This window comes from Pterocles gutturalis, unplaced genomic scaffold, assembly GCF_000699245.1.
Source record: "Pterocles gutturalis isolate BGI_N339 unplaced genomic scaffold, ASM69924v1 scaffold7878, whole genome shotgun sequence".
Classification (NCBI taxonomy): domain Eukaryota; kingdom Metazoa; phylum Chordata; class Aves; order Pterocliformes; family Pteroclidae; genus Pterocles; species Pterocles gutturalis.
Genome location: NW_010120362.1, coordinates 21,897 through 32,939, shown reverse-complemented (window position 1 = coordinate 32,939; position 11,043 = coordinate 21,897). Strand labels below are relative to the sequence as shown.

The 11,043-nt window shown below is 43.6% G+C and overlaps 1 protein-coding gene across 1 annotated transcript in view; it reads left to right on the top strand.

Annotated features, from left to right (window-relative positions):
- Window positions 1-6,751: 6,751 nt before the first annotated feature.
- Window positions 6,752-11,043, top strand: part of FRZB (frizzled-related protein) — an 8,755-nt gene continuing 4,463 nt past the window's right edge. Inside the window, exon 1 of the mRNA XM_010076877.1 lies at window positions 6,752-6,839. Coding sequence (XP_010075179.1) covers window positions 6,752-6,839 — 88 coding nt within the window. The remainder of the gene's footprint in view (window positions 6,840-11,043) is intronic.

Below are 11,043 nucleotides of genomic sequence, written 5' to 3'. Positions count from 1 at the left end.
CAGGAGCATCTCCAGGCGGTGGGGTGAAGGCTGCCGAGCGCTTTGGCCACCACGGTGCTGCAAACCTGCAGCTGCGCAGGGACCTGTTCGGGGTGTGCTCCCGTCACGTCTGCCGTGGGCTGGAGGAGTTGGCAGCGGACGGCTCTGGTGCGGCGAGATGTGCACAACAGTAGGAGCTATTGAATAGGGAATTAAAGTAAGCTAGGCGATGGTTATCACGAGTGGGGTTTGACCTTTACAAAATGACCCGTTCCTGCCTCGCTTGAGGAAAGCGTTTGCTGGTGGCAGAACCAAGCTGCGTTTCCATGCTGCAGAGCTGCGGTGCCGCTGGGGCTGCTAGACCTCTCCTCAGACTGCCAGGAGAGTGGAGCTGGGGAAGGGGAGCTGCTGAGAGGGGTGGGAGGCAGAGGCAGAGCAGGACCCACCTGCCCCGTGGGCTTGTTCTGCCGTCCAGCTCCTTTGGTGCCTGCAGCTGCAGCACGAGGTTGTATCTCACTGATGGGCAGCAGAGCAACACCTCTCCATCCTCCCCCAGCAACGGCCAGGGAATGAAATGGGGTTCTTTTTCATGCTGTGCTCAGCATAGTATTTGGCTGCGCATCTGTCCTATTACCAAATGCTTTATGTACCCTACTGCCAGCGATGCCAAACACTGTTATTCCTGTTTTCCTCTCCTAACGAAATCTCATGCTCCAGTTTCCCAGCGGTGCTCCCCAGCCCAGCCTTTCCCTGTTAGCTGCTCTCTCCACTCATCCCCATTCATTTGTCAGCCAGATTAACCCTGCTCCTGCTCTGACTCCATTGAGCTATCCTCTCCACATCTTGAAATCTCAGCTTAATGACCATACCCTGATATTTCTAGTCGCTGCTATTATTTCTCTCTAACCCTTTGAATTGCTCCCCTCCTGCCTTTCCTTCCTGCCCCTGCAGCTGTCCCCAGCCCATGAACCCAACCATCTATTTTTGCCTGCGGCTCCCTCACTGCAGCTCCTCTCTGGGGGCTGCAGACCCGCCGGGGAGGTTTGGAGAAGTGTAGTTTTGAACACCAAGCGCCTTTCTCCGCAGCGTTGAGGTGTTTTCAAAACCGCCTTAAAAACAGCTGCAAACGGAGTGAGGCTTGGCAGGTCTGCAGCGATTTGAAAGCAATCGCATTCAAATCTGGAGGGAGGAAGTTTGGCTAAAATTGCCCCCGAGTTACCTATTCCTGAGGACCTCAGCAGCACAATAACCTCTTTGAGGGATTCCAGGGCTGGATCCATGAAAACTCTCTTTCAGTGAATGAGAACCTGATGACATTCTCATTTCTGGGCTGAAAATTTTGAACTGATGCATTATGCACCAGACTGAAAGAATCCTTCTTGAGGGAATAAAACTGCTCCTTTAGAAAGCAGAGCGAAGGGTTCCTGTTCTAGGAGGAGGTAAGGTGAACACTTCCAAATTCAATTCTCCAAATAAAGGATTGCAGCCAAGTAGAAGACGCAAATAACCAACAGACTTATGGGGAGCGTGCAGAATACCCGCTCTTGTTTTGTCTCCTAAGCACTTGTGCCGTGTGCTGTCTGTGAACTACATCGAATAGAGCAGGCAGAAATATAAACCCCTTTTTTTCATGGGTTTATGTTGTAGAGGAGGGTGGGTTTTTATTCTTCAGAGGTGAAATCTTGTTTTTTCTTTCTTTTTTTGCTACCTACAAAGGAACAGAGTTCTACTGTTTCCTTTCCTCTTGAGGTCTCTGTTTTTACTGGGGAGGCTTAATGAGTTTGGCTAGTCCCTTCCGTAAGGCAGCAGCCTGAAGGGTGACATGGTCAGACGTTTGTCCTTGTTGGAGCAGGGACAGGGTTTGGAATGGCTGATTTCCATTCCTTTTCCAATATCAGACTATGGACCTTTCTGGGTATATGGTTCAGCTGGGTGCAAGGGCTCTTCCAACCCTCAGGACACAATTTCTCTGGGCTGAGTCTGCAGCAGGTTAACATCACGCTGGATCAGTTATTCTCTGCTCTTCTGCTGCCAGGTAAAGCTTGTAGGGAAGCTTGTGAGAATTCACCATCACCGTAATTGGTCTTGACTCTCATTTCGGTGACGCCAAGGTAAAGATCATTTGAAGTTCGCTTGACTTTTTTTCTTTGGCTGGCATTGCAGTAAAAGATGAGAAATTCCTCTCTGATGGGTTGTGGTCCCCGTGCCTAGTAGGCTGTGGACGTTGCAAAAGGTGGAGAAACTGTGGTTGGTAGAATCTGTGGCAGAGCCCAGTAAGAAGTTCATTTTGGTTGTTGAGGCACGGGTTATGAGTCCTCTGCAAGTATCTCCTAGGACCTCACTCCATGTGCAGCCCAGGTGGTAAGGAAGATCTAGAGACTTTCTCTTGGCAGGAACCGGGGAGATATTTGTGTCTTCTCCTGCTGCTGCCATGCTGAAGGGATGAAATAGCCGCTGCTGTGTCCGTGATGGAGAAGGCTGGTGAGAACAGCAGAAGTGCCTTGTTTAGGGCTTGTTAGAGGAAGAGCTACACAGACCCCTGGGCTTGTGCTGGTCTCATGCTGGTCTCCAGAACCCCAGTGTGAGCTGCTGTGCCATGCTGCTGGTTTGGAGCTCTGAGGTCCCTCAAGTTCCAGAGACACCTTCAAAGAGGCTTCCTGTGGGAAACAAATCTTGTTGATTTTTCATTCTCTTTGGGAAACGCTTGGGTTCCTTTGCACCCAGGCAGCAGAGGGGTGCTCTGGGCTTGGTGTGGGTCTCCTGAAGGCAGGTGTGTTGCTGAATATTTTGTCTTTTTTGGAGGATCCATCAAATCTCAGTCCAGGATGGAGTATGAAAAGCCCCTTGGCAATACGTTCACATCCCATGTGTGATATTAGTACGTGCTCATGTCTTCTGTATCCTGTGGCTTTTGTCCTGCATCCCAGTCCTGTGCTTTTTGGGGATGACAGCGGCTCTGCTCACAGACATTGGTGCAAGCTGTCTTGCCTATGCAGGAGGTCCCATGCACGTGCTCTGTGTATTTCTGTCTGAATCTAAAATTGTCAGTTGCAGGACCTGTCTTTAAATTTACACAAAATAAATGAGCAGCCTGACCACAGTCATCGCTGGTGTTGGGATGCTGGCTCAGAAGAACACTAGTATGTGTGTGTGGCTGCTGCTGTCTAGCAGAGTGTTTTCATCCCCAGCGACGTTTATTCCTGTTTTGAAGAGGGAACTGGCCGTAAAGCCAGAGCGGTATGACGGGTACCATGCATCTTGGGGGATGGATCTGTCGGTTGGGTCTGTCTCACTGTATCTGCTTTAGAAGATAGCCTGAAGGCGTGTTGGGGTGTTTGTGTATCTGCTTTAGAAGATAGCCTGAAGGCTTGTTGGGTTGTTCATGAGATGTTGGGGAAAAGGGAAGCAGCATCACAAGGCATCAGCCACGTGTAATGATGGTCCCAACCGTGTTGGGTAAATATCATAAGATGGCTGATGAGAAGGAAAAGGGAAGCAGCATCACAAGGCATCAACCACATGTAACGATGGTCCTAACCGTGTTGGGTAACTATCATAAGATGGCTGATGAGAGCTGTTAAAAAAAATACAACCTCTTAAACATTAAAGAAAATTTAAGGTTATTCAAGTGATGGAGACATATTTTCTTAAATCTTACGTGAACCCATGGTTTCTCCGTGTAGGCCAAGTCCTCCGTACCTGCCTGTCTGCCGAGATGAATTCAGAGTAATCCAGTGTGTGGATTTGGCGTTGTGTGCCTAAAATAAAAGCAAAAGAGCTGTTTCCCATGCTTGTTTTTCATATGTTATTAACTTCATTTCCAAAGCCATGGTTTCCAAACTCTAGATCAAGTTCGCTCTGCCTCAGACTTTGCATGGCTCTACAGATAGTAGCGGAATTGCACAGTGGTGTTAGGAGAGTGTTTAGACTGCGCCGAGGACGAGCCGTCATGCCCAGGCTGTCACTTGAAAGTTGGAATTTGGTTTAGCTGTTTGCTCAAAGCTTGGAAGCAGCCTCATTTCTCAGTTAAAGTCACTACAAGCGTCAAGCCTTAAAGACAGGAGAAGTAAAGAAGAGTATTTAAACTTTATTAATGACGATACCGTTGATGGTGTTACGCTGTTACTTCAGTCTGTCTGCCTTTGTAGACTGAGTCCCCTCAAATGGCTTTTACCTCTAAGCATCAAGGCAAGACCTGGGCCGTTACATGTCATTAAAACCCAGCAGGATTGGTTCTGTGGAGTAATTCACTGTGTGGAGCAACTGTGTTGTCGTGTTGCAGGCTGCTCTGCTGCTTGGAGTTAGGTGATCTGTACCCAAGTTTAGCAAGGATCAATTCTCCTGTTACTTTGCTTGGTGATATAACTAAGGCGTTTGCTCAAAATTAAGTTTTACCAAGTTGTTTTCTTCTCCCAAACCTCTCATCCAAATCTGTGATCCAGGCATTGTTATTTTGTACCCTTACTACATGAGTGGCTTTTATTCTGCTCTCCTTGTTAGTGGTTTGGGTTTTTTATATAGCATCCCTTTGAAAAGCAATTAATTAAAACAGCTTATTGGAAAGATCGGTTTGGATTTTTCCCCTGCTCTTAAATGAAATTTAGTAGGAAGCCTTTCGATTGGAGCTCTGGATAATATTTCCTCTTTGGCAATCCTGCTAATCACTGCTGACAGATATTTATTTCAAAAAGATTGTTTTGCATAGACAGAACTTGGCAGAGAGGTTGCCTCAGAGGAGAAGTGGAACAACAGGAAGTTGGTTGTTTATTTTTAAAAACAGCTTTGTTTTTTCCCCCGTTTGTGTTAGGGCTGGAGGTCTAAGCCTGATGGAGAGAGGTCTCTGCCGCTAGACTGCTGGGGTCAGGGGATGGGATTTCGTGGTTGCTTGCACCCACCTGAGATCTTGCCCACAGACAGCGGCAGGGCTGGCCCAGACCCTTTTTCCCATCGCTTCCCCGGTAGGTGAGAAGGGACTGGGCAGCATCAGCTTGACCAGGGGAAGGATCAGGGAGATGTGAAGCCTTTGCCGAGGAATGTTGTACCATGGTGGAAGTCTCCAGTCCTTTTCACAAGACCATGCTACTCTCCATCAATAGAAACTGATAAAAATAAAATAAATTTTGTACTTACAAGTGGAAGGGAACATCTGGCGGAAAGCAGCTTAGTCCCATGTTTGTTTGCAGGACCAGGCTTGTATTGGGTTTATGCAGTGTTTACCAGCCCCCCCTTGCATCGGTGTCAGTTTGAAGGACAGTTCCTTAGCCGAGCATCATACCCCCAAGTGGGGTCAAGGAAGGCAGCGAACCCCTTACTGGGCTCTGGTTTGTGTTTAGGTGTAATTGCAGAGTGAGCTCGACTTGGTTTGCTTGAACACCGTGAAGTTGTGACTGCTTGGATCAGGTTTAGGAAGAGAGAGTGCGCTTCAGGGCTTCTTTCACCTTCCCTGTTCCCTCCCTGGCTGTGAAGATGGTAAGCATTTAATCATAGTTTTGGTGGGAATTGCAGCGTGCTGGGCCACATGAAGCACCAGAAAGAGTTGCCTTGGCCATGGGCAAAGGTAGGCAGCCTTCAAGGCAACTTACTCCTGCAAGTCTCAGTTTTGTGAAATTAATTATGATGTTAGTAAGGGAATTAGTTGTTTTTCAGATTTACTTTTGCCTTGACTGTCATTTAACCATATCCCCATTTATGTAAGGGAAGTTTCATGTTGCTATGAGCAGTATAAATATGCATTAAGGTGCAGATTTTTTTTTTTTAAAAAGGATGGCTAAATTAGAAGATTAACTGAGTACTATTAGATCTCTTGTAAACAGGTATTTTTAATACGTATTTACAGAATTTGTGATTAAATAGGCCCCTGCCCTTAAAATTTAGTCCACACATTTAAACCCTTTGCCTATGCCAGCTATCACTGGTGTCCTGGGCTGTGTTACAACTGGATCCTTACAGCTTCAGCTGCAAGAGAGGAGCTTTGGTGACATGCACTTGTATTCATTTGTCCTATATTGCAAAAGCAGCAGTGTTGCGTCCATGACAGTGTAAGGATGTAAGAAAGGCGATGTTTGTTTGATACCAGCTTCTAGAGTTGAAAAACCAGCATAAACTTTGGGCCATGAAAACTAAAGAAGTGTTTTTTATTTGAAAGCTTATTTGGTTTTCCATTTTGTGTTCATTCTAATAAAGTATACTGCCTCTCTCCCAAATCTTGTTTCTCTTGCATTTATTTTTTTCTTAACTTGTACAATGTTCTAGGAATTAACATACTCATTTTTCATTATAAAGGATATGTATAAATCCATTAAATTATGTGATTTAATAAACAATAGGTTTGCAATTATGCATTTTACTAATGTGGGACACATTCCACTTACAAATGTGTCTGAAAGCAGTTCTTTGGGCATAGTGCCTTTTTTCCCTTCTGTTCCGTATCTGTCCTTCAAGCTAATCAGTATGTTTTGAAACTGAGGGGAAGGGAAAGGTCTGAAACATTTGTTTTGGCATTTACTTCAACGATACGATTGTGGTTGGTTGGTTTGATTTCCTCAGTAACCAAAAAAACAAACCAAAAGTAATTTCTCCTTCATCATCTTAATTAAATGCAAACAGTACGTGTACTTTTTTTAGATGCTCGTAAGTTCATGCCATAAATTTCCATCCTTGTCCTAAAGCTGCCAGCCCATGCAGCAGCAGAAATGGGATATTTAAAGAAAGAGAAAAAGAGAAAGAGAAAAGCATTGTAATGGGGGTGTATTGAAATAATCCAGTATTAAATATGCTAATATTTCTTTCTGTATTTTATGAATCCGTGCCAGATTTCCCTATGGATTCTAATAATGGCAACTGCAGAGGCGCCGGCATCGGTGAGTACACTTTCATAAAACTGTATCATAAGCTGTAGCCTTTCAGATCCTTAATAAAGTAAAAGGGGAACTAAGTGATGCATAAATACTCTGTCTTGTCTGGGAATCCTGTAGATTGTGCTTTTGCATCCTGTGGGCGGGTGGGATTTGGGGCTGGTTAGCCTGTGGACCTCTCAGCAGACAAGTTGGTTAACTCTTTAGCGCATCTTTTAGTGCTCGTCTCTTCTGCTTTTGTTAGGGCAAAATTTCCATCAAATCCAGAGGGCTGTGCTGATTTCATTAAAAGTTTTGATCGTTAAATGGATTTTCACTGGGCAAAATCAGTGAAGATAATGGTTCATTCTGACTTTAAAGTTTGCAAATTAAATTCGACACTATTTGTAGACAATGGCAAAACTCCCATTAACCTGAGGAGATTGAGGCTCAGACCTTTTGAGACCTGGTTTTATTCCAGCAGGTCCCCTGTCGCTTTTTATTTTTGTTTTGATTTTGCTGGAACCGAGTAAAACCCCTTGAGTGTTACCATTAGTCCCAGGCAATGCAAAGAAGCAAAGCCTGGGTTGGTAGCTAATAGATTATAGAAACGTGAACTTATTGCTCAAGCAAGCCATTGACTATAAGTTTCCTTGAATTTTATTCCAATTCCTTCAGAAGTTTTCCTCTTAGGCCTTTATGAAGAAGATGACACTCAGAGACCTGGTGTTGGCCATTGTGTCTTTCCTTCTCCAGCGGTGTTGAGGAGCTGTAGCGTGCACTGATGCTCAGTTTATTAATATAAACACTGAAGTGTGCTTGTGGAAAATTAGATACCTCCATAAAATTGGACCACTTCAGCATAAATCTCTGTGACCAAATGATAAAAATGTATTAAAAATGTCCAGGTTATAATACAGTTTTAAAATGTGATCAGCAGGTCCCAATGGGAACGTAGCTATGCAGGTGCAAAGTGTTTTTTAAATCAGAGTGTACCTCCTTTAGAAAGCCAGCTACAATTAGGAAAAGCTGATAAAAGCAAGCCTCTTAACAAGCTTCACTTCAAATTGCCTTGAGCACGGGACTGTGTCTGAAAAATTTTCTAAAGGTATTTATTCCCCATATTAGTATTTTCTTAGTTTTAAGCCTTGTGTGGTGTTGAGAAGGTGTGGATTTCATGCTCTACAGTGACTGCACAGAGAGCATACAAACTTCACTTTGAATATGAAAATAAAGCTGGATACTTTCAACATCACCTTATATCAAAAATATTGAACATGTCTTTAGCACAGCCAGTCCTGAGGGATGTAGATGTCATGTAGTACCAGTAAGGAAGAGGCAGAGTAAGATTCAGTTATACTGTTGCTTTTTTGCTAGTAAAAAAAAAAAAAAACAGACCTAAAAAAATCCCATCCAAAAAATAGGGTGAAGATGCACAGAAAAATTATTGACTAAAAGGAAGGGTAATATTTTTATCACCGCCTTTCCCTGTACAAACACAGTTTCTGGTTCATTGCGCTACGCCCGTTCCAGCTGATGAGCACAGTTTGGCCACCTAAAAGGCTGTGCTTCATAATTGCTTTATTTATGTGTTCAATAAAGTAAATTCGTAATTTTGCCATTTTAAATAGATTGTTTTTTGGTTTGGGGTTTTTTTTTTGCAAGGAGCAACCTGATGTGTTTTTAACAATCCTGCACTCAGCTCTGTGGTTTCTGGAGCATCTTGCATGTGCTGCTGCAGTGTGGGGTTACCCCTGGTCGAGGCACCTTTTATCCCTGGCAGTGTCCACTGGCTAAACCTTCCCTCTGAGTCTGCATAGGGGGTTTGTTTGGGGGGTTACCTCTCTTGGCAGTAAACTCTTGTCTGCTTCATCAGATGCTTTTCAAGTCACTCGGAAATTTTTTCCATATTTTTTTTTATCCTTAATTTATCAGGGAGGCATTTGCCAATTTTGAGTGCCTGTGCTGATCAGTGATACAGCCAGGTTTTAGATCGTGCATGCACATATATGTAAGATGCCACGTTTCTTGATAGTGACCCATGGGGAAAACCCTGTTCCTGTGTAGTCCATTTGTTTTGCTATTTACAGGAAGAAGTTTTCAAATTTATAGATTTTGAGCTTTTGTTAGTCCTATATTGACTTGTATTGAAAGAGAGTACGTAATGGCAAAGTTAGCTGAGATTTCATTCGAAACTGGTGTGAGCCTCTGCTGCCTGTCTTGGTGCTTGGTATATCATGTTGTTGGAGCCCCAGAGCTCTTCTGCGAATTCTGGCAGCTTCAGAGGAGCCTTTTCCTCAGCAGCAAGAGATGCCATGCATTTTTGTAGCCATCTTTTCTGGGTGTTCCCACTCCCTGGGGAAAGCTCCACTTTGCCAGAAACGTGCATCAATCAAATCCGTGTTCTCTAATAGCCACATTGTGCTTCCTTGGACAGTCCCTGTAACAGGAGTTGGGAGAGAGGAGTTGGTTCTAGCTCTGCGGGTGACTTTATAACTGACCTTGGCAAGTGGCTCTGTGTTAGTTTCTGTATCTCTAAAGAAGTTTGTAAAGTTCTTTGAAATGTAAATTTGAAAAGCAGTGGGGCAACTAGGAGATATCCCTCATTGAGAACATGGGCAAGTCTATAAGTTGTTTCTAGAACAAGACTAATAAAGTATATTCTTCAAATTAATAAAATAATCCAATACTGTCTTAAAGTCGAGGGAAATGTGAAGCTATGTATTCTCGTAATTTAGACTATTTTATTCTCCTTGTGCCACAGAGCAAAGTACTGTAGAGCAGGAGAACATGGAGTGTACAACTTGTTGGACGTGAACGCTGAGATGCCTGCAGGGGTGTGGGTCATAGGAGCACATCTTTTATGGCCTGTTTCAAGGCAGCTTATAAAATGGGCCATAATTTGGCCTAAAGTATGCATGAGCTCCCACAGGCAGAAGGGAAGCCAAAAATCACTTCCCTTCTCGGCCTTTATTATTTTAACAGAGTCTCATACAAAAGCTGAAGTCTGTAGGACTCTATATATAGATTCCCGAGGATGTGTTTGAAATTCAAGAAACAATATACTCCTCTTTTGAAATATTCTTCTCTTTCCTGTATTTTTTTTTTTATTTTCAACTACAAAAAGTCTTTCAATAGAAAATAAATAATGGTTTGAGAAGTCCATAACCGTATGATTGCATCTCTTTTTTTTTAATATGCACAAATCTTATCTAGCAAATAAAAGTTCTTTTTCGGACTCTTCATTTTGGATTTAACTAAATCACTAGCTTATATGCTTTGGTTTTTTAGACTTACGTATAGATCTAGGCTGTATTGTCCGCTTCCACTTAAATGCTAAGTCGAATGTCCAAACAGATGACCATGTGTTCACAATACTGGGACCTGCTGTTTGAAATTACTCCACCGAACTCCACTTAGACACTAGTTTGAAATAAGTAAATATTTGCGTTAGGACAACCAGCCATGAAATAATGGTGGTGTTAATGAATGCATGGGTCTGGAGCTTCAGCACTAGCACTCCCGGGGCACTAACGAAAATGTTTTTACCTCCGTTATTGTTCCCAGCTGTCTGGAAGGTGCACCACTGGACACACTGCTCTGTCAATGCTCATTTGTGTTGTCTTTTGAAGGCCATCCTTACCACCATCAGGGCTAAGAGTTTCCCTATTTTAATTAAACCTTACGTTCTGGGTCATAATAAAATTGTGTAAAATTTACTTAAAAATTGAGGAAGAGTCCAGAGCAGGATTGAGGGTAACGCCAAGACATCGTTGAGGTTTCATTTTGTCAGGACCATCCGAGAAGCATTCAGAGCAAAGAGCCATGTGCTGCTTGGTCCCACCACCCTCCGACATGCTTCACCTATTGACTGTAGCTCTTAGACATCTTCAGGTGTAAAGGGGCTGGGTCGCTGTAAGAAATCTTATGGTGCAGCTCCAAAGACGAACTGTATGTTGAGAACTAGCCACAAAAATCCCATTAGCCAGAATATCCCAGCTTGCTAAATCAAGTAGAGATATGTAGTCTCCAATCAAATTGTAAAGAGACCAAGACTGAACCTTGAATTGGCTTAAAATGGAAGATTTTGTCTCTTCAGACTCCAAGTCCTTGCATCTTTGTTGTTGGGGGATTAGCTGGTTGTAGTGGTTTTGTTTTGTTTTTTACATTTCAGCATGCCAAGTGTTCTTCTAGAAACCTTTGAGGTCTCATGGACAGTTCCACAACATCT